Here is a 15,482-nt window from a genome sequence, read left to right as displayed (position 1 = left end):
TGAACTCGGCTCCTTCTGACTCCAGGTCCAGGGCTCTACATCCCCTGCACCACCCAACTGCCTAGAGATGACTTAGGCATTAAATGTGATAAGCAATACGAGCCATGCTCAACATAGGAGGAAGGGCAGAACCAAAGTCCAACCCAAGCCCTCCAGGTCCTAATCCCCCATCTTCTCCAATAGTCTGCGCCCCCAACATGCCCATTCTATCCAATCTTTAATCCTCCCTCTCTGCGGCCTCCCTTCCCACTGCCCATATCCTTAGAAAAAACAAACCCACTCTACCTTGCTCCTCCCATCCTTGTTAATCAGGATCTCATTTCTCTTCCTCTCCTCTCACTTGCTTCTAAACCCTTTGCACTCTGGCTTTTGACCACATCACTTTAGCGAATCTGCTCCCCTCAAAGTCCCCAGGGATGTCCTGATTGCCAAATATAATGCCCTTTTCTCAGTCCTGTTTGATCCTCTCGATCACCCTTTTCTTCTGAATACTCTCTCATCTGGGTTTTTGTAACACTGCTCTCTACTCATTCTCCGCCTCTTTCTTAATCTCCTTTGTTGGATTTTGATCCAACTTACACTCACTGTGACTGTCCCCAAAAGCTCGGTCCTGGGCCCCCTTCTTTACTGTCTAATTTGATGATCTTACCAGCTTCCACCAGATCTACAAGTCTGGCCAGACTCTCTCTAGACCTTCAGTCCCACATCATCAAATGAATTCTGATCATCTCAAGCTGGGACATCCCAAAGACAAACTAAACATGCCCCAAACAGAACTCATTATCTCTACCCATAAACTGTCTCTGTTACCTATAGGAGCACCATCATCCACTCACCCAGACCTGCAACCTCAGTGTCCACCCCTTCAATCCTCATATTCCACAATCTGGGACCAGGTCTACTTTCACATCTCTATATACCCCCTTCTCTCCTTTGATCACCTCCCAACCCCTCCTCACCAAGGGCTGATCACACAGGGAGCTCCAACTCACCTCCATAGGCATTCGTTTGGAAATCCAATTCAGCTGTATCTTCACTCACCTCCAAGAAAGGTATCTCACCCCTAGGATGCTGCGAAGATGTTCCATCCTAGAAAGAATTTGGAAGTAATGAAGAAAGCATCACAGTCCCTACAGAGAATGCTGAACTAAATCCCAGAGAAGTTTGGCTGGGATTTGGGGCCCATACTTTGGTGCAGGAAACCCCATCTGTCAAAGTAGGATTGGCAGCTTTTCTTCAACCTGCAGTCTTAGAGGGTTACTTGGGCCACACGGAGATTAAATGACTTGCTTAGTGTCCCAATCAATCAATATTTAGCAATCACCCACTACGCACCAGGCACCCAGCTAAGCACTGGATTGTTCCCCCCACAATAAGCAAACGAAGGAGCATGGAATAGTTCACCTGTCAGATCTTTGAATAAGGGAAAAATTTAGGCCCAAACAAGAGACAGAAAACATTGTAAGATGTAAAACAGATAATTCTGATTACATTAAAAAGGTTTTGCAAAAAATACATAGAAAACAATGAAATTTAAAAGAACAGGAGTCTTTCCCAATTGATAAAAGGCCAAAGGATACGAATAGGCAGTTTTCAGATCAAGAAATCAAAACTCTACTCAGAGTCATATGAAAAAATGCTCTAAATCCCTATTGATTAGAGAAAAGCAAATAAGACAACTCTGAGCTACCACCCCACACATATCAGATTGGCTAATATGATAGGAAAGGACAATGACAAATGTTGAAGGGGATGTGGAAAAATGGGACCCTAACGTACTACTGGCAGAATTGTAAACCAACCCAACTATTCTGGAGAACAATTTGGAACTATACCCAAAGGGCTATAAAAATGTGTATGCCTTTTGACCCAGCAATGCAGCTATTAGGTCTATATCTCAAAGAGATTTTTTGAAAAGGGAGGGGAGGAATTATACAAAAATATTTATAGCAGCTCTTTTTGTTGTGGCTAAGTTGGAAATTGATGGGATGCTCATCAATTGGAGAATGGCTGAACAAGCTGTGGTATGTGATCGTGATGGAATACTGTTGTGCTATAAGAAGTGACAAGCAGGATGGCTTCAAGAAAACCTGGAAAAACTTACATGAACTGATGCAAAGAAAAGTGAAAACTGGGAGAACAAACCCTGTACACAGTAGTAGCAGCACTGTGAGATGACCAACTTGGATATACCTGACTCTTCTCGGCAATGCAAGGATCTAAGACAACTCCAAATGCTAGCGACGTCCAGAAAAAGAACTCTAGAGTCTGAATGCAGAAGGAAGCACACCATTTTTCCTTTCTTTTTTCTTTCTTGGGGTTTACCCTTTTGTTGTAATCCTTCTCTTCAACATGGCTATTGTGGGAAAATGTTGAATATGATTGTACATGTACGGCCTATATCAGACTTCACGCCATCTTGGGGAAGGGGGACTTAAAACTCAGAATTTTATAAAAGTGAATGTTGAAAACGAAAAAGAAATAAATATTTTTAAAAAAGAACTGGGAGAACATTGTGCACAGTCACAACAATACTGTCTGATGAAGAACTGCGAGTGACTTCACTCTTCTCAGTAATTCAACGATCTGAAACAATCCCAAAGGACTGAAGATGAAAAATGTTGTCCACTTCCAGAGAAGAAACTGAAGGAGTCTGAATGCACATCAAAGCAGACTACTTTTCACTTTTTTTTTTTGTTTGAGATTTGTTCCACAAAATGACTAATATGGAAATATTTTACAAGACCGCACATATAACAGCCTATGTCAAATGGCTTGCCATCTCAGGGAGGGGTGACTTACTTCTTTCAGGAAGGGAGAGAATTTAGCACTCAAATTTTTAAAAAATGAATGTTTAAAATTTTTTCATGTAATAGGAAAAAAATATTAAAAAAAAATTCAAGGGTCATCTATTGTCCTGGGCCTTCTGCTGCCCCAGCACCAAAAAAAGATAAAAACACTCAGGTAATATGGTTCCGATGACAGCTGCTCCAGGATGAACTGAAATTAAAGGTATAAAAGTACTATTTTCCCTGCACTCTTTCCTTTTTTCCTTATTTCTCTGGATATTCCAAGATCTTGTTTCTCCTGATAAATTCTATTATTTTATCACAAAAGACAAAACCCCCACAGCTGTAAGGCAGCAAACCCGGCCATAATAATGAAGATGCTGCCACCATATGCACTGGCCTGAGTTCTTCCCTGACCTCCTCCTGCCCCTCAAGGAGACCAATGGACAACCTAGCCTTCCCATAGGGCCTTTCTGGGGGGCCAGGCAAGACCTTCAGCTCCCAGAGGTGGTGAAGGGAGGGCAGATGGGCCACCAGAACATCCAGCAGCTTCTTCTGATGGCATTTCACTGCTTACAAAGTGCCTTTTTCACAATGGCCCCCCAGAAATATGGAGTGTGAGCATTATCACCCCCACTGAACATGAAATAATCAGATTCGATACTTTTTTAAATGGCTCCTATTTACAGTTAACAAACTGAGTCATGATTCTTTGAGCTTAGCAGAGAAATTCAGCTGTCCTCCAATTGGCTAAGTTCAAAAATCCAGTTCTCTCGTTAATCACTTTTCATTCCTGCCTCAAAGAAATCAGTTTCCCTTGGAGGATATCTGCTTTGTTACACAAAGACATCTGGTCCCTGCCTCTAACACATTTCTTAGTCCCAGGAGGGAAAGAGGGCTTTGCCCAACTTCTCACCTATTGTAGCTTGTTCCCTGCCTGTGAAGTCCTATTCTTCATTCTGCATGTCCCTAAACGCTTCTAAAAAGGGCAGCCCTCCCCCACCTCGGGGTCTTAGCCTTGCTAGGGAAGCCGAGATCCTGCTTTTTGGTAAACTCATGCTTTACTCATCAAGTGATTGTGCTCAGAACTCCATGCATCTTGTTTCTATTTAGGTTTTTAGTTATATCCAACTTTCTGTGATCCCATTTGGGGGTTTTCTTGGCAAAGACACTGCAGTGGTTTGCCATTTCCTTCTCCAGCTCATTTTACAGATGAGGAAACTGAGGCAAACAAGGTGAAGTTATTTGTCGAGGGTTGCACACTGAGACCAGATTTGAACTCAGATCTTCCTGACTCCAGGCCCAGCATTCTCCCCACTGAGTCAACTAGCTGCCCCATAGAGGCCTCAGTCTACCTTAATTTTTTAAGTTACAAACACATGAGAAAAACTGAGGCTCAGAAGAACAGGGAAAGGAAAGAAATAAGCATTCATTAAGTGACTACATGTGCCCGTATTTTATAGATATCTCATTTAACCCTCATAATGACCCTGGGAGGCAGGTGCTATTATTATCATCACCCCATTTTACAGTTGGGGAAATTGAGGCAGACAGGGTAAATGACTTGCCCATAGTCACCCAGGTATTAAGTGCAGGTGTTCAAACATGGCATGCCAGGTTTATGGTCCCCAAACATCCAGCATACCCTGGGGACAAGGTGGGGATGGTAAAATTAAGAAAAGGGAAAGCTATTGGCTGCCCACTACAACTTGCCCTCTACTCTGTAGTCCTGGGAAAGTTTAGGAGAATCCTTGGCCTACAGGGAAGGACAAGATGACCTCTCCAGCTCCTTCCATTCTAAGGAGTTAAGGAGACAGTGTGGAAAGTACTGGATTCAAATTCTCCTAGCTACCTGATCACAGGCAAATCACTCTAACTCTTCTTAGAGAGGGTTTTCCAAACCTTCATCTATAAAATGGGAATAATAATGACATAACTTACCCCCAGGGTTACTGTGGGGAAGGCAAGTTATAAGGCTGAAACTGCTACAGAAACAGGCATGTAGCTTCATAATATGGATGAATACTGATCCATAACATTAATACAGATAATCCCCTTTCTACAGAACATGGGTGGCCAGTATGTGATCTGTTCTGCAGACAGACAGCATCCAGAGTTCCTGTGTGACTTTGCCTTCCCACAGAGCTGCGGCCCCAGAGTGACCTCCTGGCACACTGACCTCGCTGGTGGGGCTCTCCACCTGCACCTCCCCAGCCGGGACCTCAAAGATGACATCGTAGTAGGAGATGAGGGTCTCCACAATTCGTGCCTGGTGCGGGTAGTCCACCAGGGAGGAGAGGGACACAGTGGCCTCTGTGGGCCGAGGGCGTAGCAGGGTGGGCCCAAAGACGATGCCCAGGTTCCCCGGAGTCATCTTGTTGTCCTGCTCCAACTCCACAATCCTGCCCCAGGGTGAGAAGACCATGGATTAACAAGACCGTTGTATGAACAATCCCTCTCTGCAGACCATATGATGGTATACCTGGAGAACCCTAGAGAATCAGCTGAAAAACTAAATGAAACAATGAACAACTTCGGCAAAGTCACAGAACATTTCTATATATTACTAACAAAGTCCAGTTGCAAAAGAGAGAAAGAGAAATTCCACTTAAAATAACTGCAGACAACATAAAATACTTGGGAGTCTACCTATCAAGACAAACCCCAGGAATTATATGAATACAATTATAAAACACTTTTCACTCAAATAAAGACAGATCTGAACAACTGGAAAACATATTAATTGCTTATGGAGAAGTTGAGCCAATATAACAAAAATGACAATTCCACCTAAATTAATTTACTTATTCAATGTCATAGCAATCAAAGTACAAAAAAAATTGTTTTATAGACCTAGAAAAAATAATGACAGAATTCATCTGTAAAAACAAAAGGTCAAGAATTTCAAGGGAATCAATAAAAAGAGATGTGGAGTAAGGTAGCTTAACCATACCAGATCTCGAACTGTATTACAAAGTGGTAATCACCAAAACTGGCTAAGAAATAGAGTGGTGGATCAGTGGAATAGATAAGTATACAACGCACAGTAGTAAATGATCATAGTAATCTAGCGTTTAACAAATACAAAGAACCAAGCTTAGGGGACAAGAAAGCACCATGTGACAAAACAGGAAAACAGTCTGGCAAAACCTAGGTATAGAGCAACATCTTACACTATCCACCATGATAAGGTCAAAATGAGTACATGATTTAGATATAAAGAACAATACGATAAACAAATTAGGGGACCATGGAATATATGACCTGTCACATCAATGGATAAGGGAAGAATTTAAGACCAAACAGGCAACAGCATTCTGAGATGTAAAAGATTAATTGATTATATTAAATTAAAAAGGTTTTACACAAACAAAACCAATGCAACCAAGATTAAAGGAAAGCAGAAAGCTGGTGGGGGGGAGGGGAAGTATCTCTAATAAAAGCCTCATTTCTCAAATATATAGAGAACTGAGTCAAATTTATAAGAATGTAACTCATTTCCCAATTGATAAATAGTCAAAACATATGAGCAGGCAGTTTTCAGAAAAGGAAATCAAAGCTATCTATAGTTATATAAAAAAATGCTCTAAATCACTATTGATCAGAGAAGCAAATTAAAACAACTTTGAGGTACTACCTAACACCTGTAAGATTAGCTAATATAACAGAAAATGATAAATATTGGAAGGGATGTGTGAAAATTGGGATCCCAAGGCACTGTTGGTGTAGTTGTGAACTGATTCAACCATTCTGAAAAACAATTTGAAACTATGCCCAAAGTGCTATAAAACTGCATACCCTTTGACCCAGTAATACCACTACTAGGTCTGTATCCCAAAGAGATCAAAGGAAAAGGAAAAGGACCCACACATACAAAAATATTTATAGCAGCTCTTTTCATGGTAGTAAAAAACTGGAAACTGAGGTGATGCCCATCAATTGGGGATTAGTTGAACAAGTTGTGGTATTTGATTGTGATGGAACACTACTATGCTATAAAAAAAATGACAAACAGGATGGTTTCAGAAAAACCTGGAAAGGCTTATATGAACCGATGCAAGTGAGGTGAGCAGAATCGGAAGAATACCATACACAGGATCATCAATCTTATACAATGGTCAGCTGTGAAGGACTTGGCTATTCTGAGCATTACAACGATCCAAGACAATTCCAAGACTCATAATGAAAAATGCTATCTATGTCCAGAGTCTGACAGAGTCTGAGTAAAATAAAAATAAGCATATTTCTTTTTTGCCTTATTTTTTCTTTGTATTTCTTTGGGGGGTTTTGTCTGTGTTTTCTTTCATAGCCTGAGTAAAATAGAAATGTGTTTTGCACCTGTATAATCTACATCAAATTGCTTGCCTTCTCAATGAGGGGGGAGGATAAGGAGGATGGAAGAGAATTTGGAATTCAAAATTTTCTTTTAAATGAATGCTAAAAGTTGTTTTCACATATAATTGGGGAAAAAAGTAAAAGATTTAAAAAATAATGGCATGCTACATATTCTACAGCAGTTTAAGGGTTGTGCTGTATTTTCTGCATGATCACCGTGAGAAAGTAAGGACTTTAAGGTTGGCCAAGAGTGTTATACGATACTTGTTTATATGACTTTCACAGCAAGTCCGCTGGAGGTACAATGATTATGTGTGTGTGTGTGTGTGTGTGTATGTATGCATACACACATAACATATAAAATGACTTTACTGATGACAGAAGGGACTCAGGATGGCTACCCAGTCAGTTGACGCCTTTTGGAAGGGAGAGTTAAAAGCCGAACCTCCTGACTCCTAAACCTACTATATTCCAAGCTGGACCTTGGAGATCAACAGGTCTAAACCCTTCACCCCCCACTTTACAGATGAGGACACTGAGACCCAGAGGAGTTCAATAATTTTCCCAGGGTCACAGAGCCAGACAATTATCAGAATAAGGATTGAAAACCAGGACTGCCGGAGAATAATTTATATAATAACGATATTGTAAAGACAAATAGCTTTCATAAAAGACAAGAGCTCTGACCAACCCAATGACCAAAGGATTTGGGATGAATCCAAAAGATTCATGATGAAACACACTTCCTACCTCCTGACAAAAATTAATGGACTCAGGGTATGGATTACTGGGATATGGACAATGGGAGGATTTGTCCTGCTTGACTATGCATATTTATCATAGGGAGTTTGCTTTTCTTTTTCTTTTTTTCAATGGGGGGGTAGATGGAAGAAAGAAAAAAGAGATTTTTATCAATTGAAAAAAAATTCTTAACACAAACTCATAGCCCCAGGATCCCTGGCCCTGGGATGCATCATGAGGGATGGCAGCCTTCCCTTCCCCCTCTGGGTAGCTGCAGAGCTCCCTGCCTGGCCCCACTGCCGCCCTCACCTCCGAAGGTGCCGAATGAGGTACTGCAGTGTGGCTCTGTTCTCCAGGGGCAGCTCCTTCAACAGGTGCCGGAGTCTGCTTGTCATGGCTTCTGTATCCTGCTCCTTGTCTCTGCTGGACTCACTTCGGCCCCGAGCGGCCTTGGCTTCTGCCTCAGCCTGCAGGCTCTCCTTGGCCAATCCCATGAGTTCATGATACAGTCGGAAAGAAAGGATGGGCTCGGGTAGCTGTGGGGGGACCAGTGAGGTGTGAGCATCCGGAGCCTGCCCTGCCCGCATCAACCCCCTTCCTCATCCTCACTCCTCTAGCACTGCAAGTTTTACAAAGCATCTTCCCCACAAGACTATTACTCCTGCTTTACAGATGTGGAAGCCGAGGCTCAGAAATACCGATGGTCACAGAGCTTCTGAGTCCCAGGACTGGAATCTTCAGATCCCCTACCTTCTGACCTCCATGGGCAGTCATTTCTACCTCACCACCACAATGTTTCTCAACAATAATGGTTCCTTTCATTAGATTAATGAACAGATTAAGCCTCACAACTCAGTGATGGAGTCACAAAAGGCTCATTATCCAGAGGACCCTGAGAAAACTGAAGCTTGGTGAGGCTGGCTTGCCTAGTATCATAAAGCATTGGAGCTAAGATTGGAACCTAGGCCTCCTAATTCTAAAACCAGCACACCAGAGTGCCTGATCCCCCACACTGGGCTAGAGCACTGGTCCTCAGCTCCAGCTCTCTGGCCCACTGCTTGAGCTCTGAGACCAATCCCCTCTTGGATGTGTAGCCTGCAATACCCCTCTACAACAAAGAAGTTCAGAATGTCTCCCTCTCTACAATAAATTCATAGAACCCCAAGCGGCAGCAGGGATGTCTGGGGCCATTTGGTCAAGAATTTCTTTTATAACCTTCTCAAAGAGTGGCTGGTCCTCCAGACTGTCTGCAGATCTCCACAACCTTCCCAGAGAGGACCCCCTGCCCCCACCGCTTTAGGACCGCTCTCACATAGCCTTCAACCAGCCATGAGTCTACCAAACTCTCTGTCCTATTATCTGGTCCACAAAAATCCCAAGAGAAACTATCAAATCGTCTGTTGAGCCATAAATGACTGTGATGAGAAAACAAAAGGGAGAAATAACTTTTTAAAAAAAGCTTTGTTGAGCTAGGTCTCAGCGGACAGAGCACTGACCCTGAAGTCAAGAGGATCTGAGTTCAAATTCAGCCTCAGACATTTACTGGCTGCGTGACTCTGGGCAAGTTAATCCTGACTGCCCCCTCCCCTGCCCCCCCCCCCCCCCCGTGTGATTTAGAGCAGAATGAGGTCCTGGAGGTCATCACTTGGGGATCAGGTGACTGAGCCCCATAGAGCAGCCAGGACAAGGTCAGAAACACCTACATCTGAGGAAGCCCCAGCCAGTGCAGGGGGAGTGGGGTCAGTCGGACCCTTACTCACTGCCCTAGGGACAAACTGAGCTTGACTCAACGAGACCTGCCTAGGACTCATCGAGGCCCGCTCAAGGCCCAGGAAGGTAGGGGGACCCGCCTAGCCTCCATGTCCAGGCTCACCTGACGCAGGTAGAGCTTCAGAACGTTGCTGATGTCGTGTGGAGAGGCCTGGGACAGCTCCACCAGCTCTTTGCCGTTCTCAAAGGCCTGGCAGAGTTTCTCCACTCGCGTCTTGACTCCGTTAACCCGGTAGATCCCCTGTGTGGTCCAGAGCAGAGAAGGTCAGGGCAGAGCGGGTAGAAAGCCTGAAGACCATGGTCAGCTTTACCTATGCCCCCAGTGCCCTGGATCAGAGGAAGGCAGGCAGCAAGGGCACAAGCCTCAGAGTCTCAAGCCCTGGGTTTGAATCCTAGTTCTAGCATGCACACATGATCCCGGGGACCTCAGATGTATCTCCTCACATCTCTAGTTCATGTCCACATCCTCTGGCTGTTTTCACAAGGGGTGCTAAGTAGCCAGATGGCACTGGGCACAGCCTGAGCACAGAGGACAGATGGTCACAGGTTCAGAGCTGGGAGGCACCTCAGATGATGACCAAACTGAGGCAGAGAGAGGTTAACCAACTTGCCCAAGGTCACAGAGAGAAGTCCGGGATTGGAGCCTAGGTCCTTGCTACCAAGGCCAGCGCCCTGCCTCCCACCTCCACCACACCACAGTAGATTTGTGATTGCGTTGTACGGGGCCCCCTCCACCAGATCGCAGCCCCTCCCTGGTTCTGGAGGGCGGGTGCGGACAGAGGCCCATCACCATCATCATCATCAGGGATATAATTACTGTATAATTACACAGGATCATTCTTCTAGAATTTTGTTATTACTCTGTTACTATGTTTCCATAGCCCTCCAAGGTTTGCAAAGTGCTTTCTCCTACAACAAAACAAGGCGGTCCCTCCCATTGTAGGGATGAGCTAACTAAAATTCCAGGAAACCCTGTCTGGAATCACACCTTAGAAGGGTTGCTCAGGGTTAGAACCCAAGACCGGTGCTGCTCCTTCTGCCCTAGGCAGCCCCTCCAAGGACCTGAGGCCAAGGAAAGCTCAGCAGCCTGCCCCTGGGCCCCCACCAAGGGCAAGTGTGTGAGCTGGGGTTCAAATTCAGGCCTTTGGACTCTGAACAACTCGGGTTTCTATGGGTGACAGGTCTACGAGGCACATTCAATGCAGCTTTGTGAAGTTGTCTGATTTTACAGACGAAGGACCTGGGCAGGGAAACAGCTGGCCCACAATCACTGAAATGATAAGGGACAGAGCCAGGATGCAAACCCAAGACTCCTGAATACCAAGACCACTCCAGTTATGCAGGGGATATAGTGCGGGCTGGAGTCAGGGAGATCCAAGTTCAAATCCAGCCTCAGACACTTAGTGTGACCCTGAACAAGTCACTGAACCCCTGCTTGTCTCAGTCTCCTCAACTGTGAAATGGGAACAACAGCACCTCTTGTGAGGGTCAAATGAGCGCTCAGCACAGGGCCTGGCACACGGTAGGTGCTCAGTAAAAGCTTGTCCCCTCCTCCATTTATAAAGTGCTTTCTTCACAACACCCCCACAACACTGTAAGGCCCATTTTACAGGACAAGAACCTAAGGTTCAGAGAGAGCTTGCTTGAGACCCTAGAGCTGGTCAGCAGCAGAGTCAGGATTCACCGCGGCTGCTGCCTCATGGCCCTAACACATAGGGGCTCCCCACTCAACCCCCCCACCTCCTCTGACCCCAGCCCGCCTTGCCCCCAAGGGGCTAAGGCCCCAGGGCACACACCACTGCCCCCTCCTGCGGGGCCTCACGGGGCCTTCACCTTGGTCCTGAGTGCCCGCCTCTCAATCTCTGACAGGCATTTCTTGATGATGAAAGGGATGCCGTCACTGGTGCCTTGGGTTGCCTTCTCAAAGTCCTGTCCAAACAGCTGCAGTTTTCCCTGGAGTTTCTTGTGGCCACACTGGATGGCCAGAGTCTCCAGACACTTCTTGTGACAGGCCAGGCAGCACTGGAGAGAGAGGACAAAAGCCATTGTCATGAGAGGCACAGTCTCGCCATGCAGGAGGGGTTGGCATGACCTGGGGACCTCACTATGATGCCCACCCCCCATGCCCTCCCATGCCCCAACCCACCTCCTCGCACTCAGCTCCCTGGAAGTAGACATAGCTGTTGCATTCACGACACTTGGAAGGAGTACGAAGCTTCCGAAGCCGGTGAGTCTGGGCTGCCTTGGAGAGCCCCACATTTCGGAAGGGACCGGTGGGTACAGCAATCTCAGGGGCGATGCCATTGAGGTCTGCTGAGGAGGCAAAGGCAAGTCAGTGCCTCCCACCCCAAGGCTCCAGTCTGTGCCCAACAACTTAAGATCGTCAAGGGCAGAGATGGTTTCATGTTTGTCCATGTAGCTCCCACGGTGCCTGGCACACAGAACGTGCTTAATAAATGCTTGTTTCACTGAGCCAGAATCTGCTTCTGTGACTACATGGCTGCCTTCCTCCATGGTCTGCCTCTCTACTCCTTGACCAGCCTGGATATGGCCACTCTGAAGTCCTCTTGCTGGTCTAATCCTATATGCCCTTAGAGGCACCTGTCTCAGCCCAACTCCCAGCCTTGCCTGCCTGACAGCCCTGGGTGACATCTGCCCTCTGCTCTCCCCAAGATGATCCCTTTCCCTTAGTTTCCCCTCTCTAGACCCCCAGCCTTTTGCCACTGACCAAGGCCCAAAAGGAAACATTTACTAGATAGTGAAACTCCAAATGGTTTAATTCACACTCAGAAAGCTCTTTACAGTGTATAAAGCAGTTTCCTTACAACAATATTGGCAGGTTGATGGTGCAACAATTATTATCCCCATCTCTCAGATGAGGAAGCTGACACAGGATTTGGCTGGGGTCCCCTGCAGCTTCTAATTCTCAGACCTACATCTCCTGACCCTAAATCAGTGCTCCATCCACCGCAGTGCCACTCAGACGCCCCTTTCCAGAGGCCCCAAGGCGACTACTCAGTCAGGGCTCAGAGGAGAGGAGCCCTAGGCCAGGGGGCAGTCACCAGAAGACAGGCTTGATGAGCCCATGCGCTTTGGCCATGCCTCTCTCCAGAAGTGTGGCTCTGAGGTCCACCTCCCCAGGGATGCAGAATTAAGTATTGGCATGAAGTCCCTGCCCCAATCACCCCCATCTCCTTTACTCCCCCTGCCCCCATCATCCCCTCACTCACCCCACCCAAGAAACCCACATACTCTGTTCAAACGTGCTTGAGCTGCCCTCCTTTTCAGCTAATTCCTCACTGGATGACATGGTGCCACTGGAGGAGGTCCGCTCAATCTTCTGGAAGTCCCCTCCTAGGAAGCACCCCCACCCCCCACAGTTCACATTATCCAGGTGGCCTGCACCTAGTGACATCATCCTGGGACTTCAGGAGACTGGCCCCAGGAAATAAATGACATTGGACGGTCAGGTTCAGGGGACTTCCAGACACATGATAGACAAGACCCCATCCCACACCCCAGTTTCCTTTCAAGAGGGAAGAGTTCCTGAGAATAGTTCTCAGAAGGTTTTCTGTTACCTGCACTAGGGGCACTGGTGTCCAGGCTGCTATCACAGTCTGCTGTGGAGCCAGGCCATGACTTATGGACCTGGTGGCCCCGTCCACCTGGAAAGAAGTCAAGTCCATAAGGGGCTGGGGGCCAACACCAAACCTACCCCCACTGCCCACCTTAAACAGTCTGATCTCCCTCCCAAAGCCAAGTTCACCTCGCCGATCCTTAGGTGCTGCCCCTCCATCATCTCGGGGAGGTCCACCACCCTCTGCTGCACTGCTCACATCACTAGTATTGAAGCTGGACTTCCGCGCCCGGAGTAAGGGTGACCTAAACAGAGAACACAAGAGAGGTGTCACTCAGCATGGGGGGAGGCTCAGACTTGTGAATAGGCAAAGCTAGGAATGACTTCAGAACATGGAACCAAGTATGTCAGGCCTGAAAAAGACCTCAGAATCTAGAATGCTGGGGCTGGAAGGGAGCTTAAAATATGGCTGAGTTGGAAGGGAATTTCTGAGATCATGCAGCCCAATCTCTTCTCCTCTTCCCATTTTATAGATGAGATAAACTGAGGCTGAGGGAAGAGAAGTAGCCGGCCCAAGACAACAGCAAATATATCATCTTGGCTCAGTGGAATCTGTGTAACATATACATCTACACATACACATACGCATACATATAGAATAATATTTTATGTATGTAGATCCCTATGTTTCAATATAACAGATTTCCAATGTAATCCTATATATTTTGCTTTCTGTATTTAAAAATATTCATCTGAGAAGAGGTCCATGGTCTTCACCAGACTGCTAAAAGGGTCCAGAACTCCCACAAAAGGTTAAGAAGCCTTTACCTAGTATGTGTATGTGTTTGTGTATCATGTTCTGATTTGTTATACGATTTCTTTCATTTATCTTAGTCTGACTACATAGCATGACTATAGTGAAAATATACTCAATAGGAAAGTATATGTAGAATCTATACAGAATTGTATGCAGTCGTGGGGAGGGAGGGGGGTAGTGGGGAGTAGGTGGGGAGGGATAAAATCGCAATTGTATGGCAGTGATTGTTAAACATTACAAAATTAAAAAAAACAAAACAAAACAAAACAAAACAAACAAAAAAAAAAGAAGCCTTTACCTAAATAACGGATTACTGGGAGGAAGGGGGCAGAGGTCATTTTAGGAACTGTCCTGGCTTAGGACAGGACAATCTCAAGGTGAGTGGAGAGAGGCGGACATGGGGATTCCAAACGCCTCCAAATTTACCACCATGTTTATTTAATGTTTGCTAAAAAAACACCAAACCCAATGGCCCGGGGGCTTAATCTGCTCTCCTGGGTACCTCTCACTTCCGCCAGGAGCCAGACAGAGCCCGTTCTTCGTGAATGGCAGAGGTGTCATGGCAGATCGATTGCCAGAACTGAAGTCAGGAAGACTCGAGTGTGAATCCTGCCTCACTAGCGGTGTGACCCTGGGCTAACACATTACTTAAAAGCTCTCTGAGCCTCAGTTTCCTCATCTGTAAAATGGAGAAAATCACAGCATCTATCTCTGAATGTTTTTGTGAGGACCAAATGAACTAATGTATATAAAATGCTTAAAACACTGGAAACGTTGGCTAGCGAGCTCCATCAGGGACTATAAAGACCACGATTTGTTCGGCCAGGCCACAGAGACTAGGCACACAAGTTATTTCCAGCTTTTTGTTACTACAGGTTGTGCTGGGAATATTTCAGCAAACATCCTTTCTGTCTTTCTTCCCTGGCCTAAACCTAGAAATCAGAACCATGTCAACCCCAAGACCTGGGTTATGAATCAGAAAGTCGGGCATCCATCACTAGGGGATACCCGGGGCCAAGCAATGCCTGGTCCTGTAATTCTGAGAAGCAGAGGAGAAGGTAACTGCAGACCCATGAGGGCTGCAGCTCAGGCCGTACCAGGTGTTCTGGGACACGTAGGGCTCAAAGTCATACTGCGTGTCTGGCTCCACGTCCCGCTGAAGCTGCCGAACGTGGGAGGCGTATTGTTGCCCTGGGTCGTACAGCTTGCTGCTCTCACACATGGTCTGGAAATAGACAGGCAATGGGGCCGTCTGCATGTGCATGGTCTGGTAGTAGGAGATGGTGGCCTGTGGGATCCAGGGATGGAGAGAAGTTAGGAAGGTGGCTTTGGGTGCCGGAGCTCAGGAGGCCCCTTGTCGAAGTCCTGTTCCCCCCAAAGCCCACACCCAAGCAGAGGGTCAGAACAGACCGGGGACCAGGGAGCCATAGAGAGATGTACAAACAGTACCCAC

The 15,482-nt window shown here is 46.2% G+C and overlaps 1 protein-coding gene across 4 annotated transcripts in view; it reads right to left on the bottom strand.

Annotated features, from left to right (window-relative positions):
* ARHGAP45 (Rho GTPase activating protein 45) overlaps positions 1–15,482 on the bottom strand; it is a 47,173-nt gene that overhangs the window by 3,728 nt on the left and 27,963 nt on the right. For 3 of the 4 annotated variants that reach the window (XM_072601363.1, XM_072601361.1, XM_072601364.1), the window contains 10 exons: positions 15,127–15,317; positions 13,402–13,517; positions 13,214–13,300; positions 12,888–12,989; positions 11,782–11,948; positions 11,469–11,657; positions 9,739–9,876; positions 8,175–8,401; positions 4,969–5,191; positions 993–1,089 (listed from right to left, as the gene is read on the bottom strand). In XM_072601363.1, the coding sequence (XP_072457464.1) occupies positions 993–1,089; positions 4,969–5,191; positions 8,175–8,401; positions 9,739–9,876; positions 11,469–11,657; positions 11,782–11,948; positions 12,888–12,989; positions 13,214–13,300; positions 13,402–13,517; positions 15,127–15,317 (1,537 nt within the window). The remainder of the gene's footprint in view (positions 1–992; positions 1,090–4,968; positions 5,192–8,174; positions 8,402–9,738; positions 9,877–11,468; positions 11,658–11,781; positions 11,949–12,887; positions 12,990–13,213; positions 13,301–13,401; positions 13,518–15,126; positions 15,318–15,482) is intronic. The other variant, XM_072601362.1, reaches the window with a different exon arrangement.

The sequence above is a fragment of the Notamacropus eugenii genome, chromosome 4 (assembly GCF_028372415.1).
Source record: "Notamacropus eugenii isolate mMacEug1 chromosome 4, mMacEug1.pri_v2, whole genome shotgun sequence".
Taxonomy (NCBI): Eukaryota; Metazoa; Chordata; class Mammalia; order Diprotodontia; family Macropodidae; genus Notamacropus; species Notamacropus eugenii.
The sequence above is the reverse complement of the archived record's forward strand: the minus strand, read 5'-3'. Positions and strand labels throughout refer to the sequence as shown.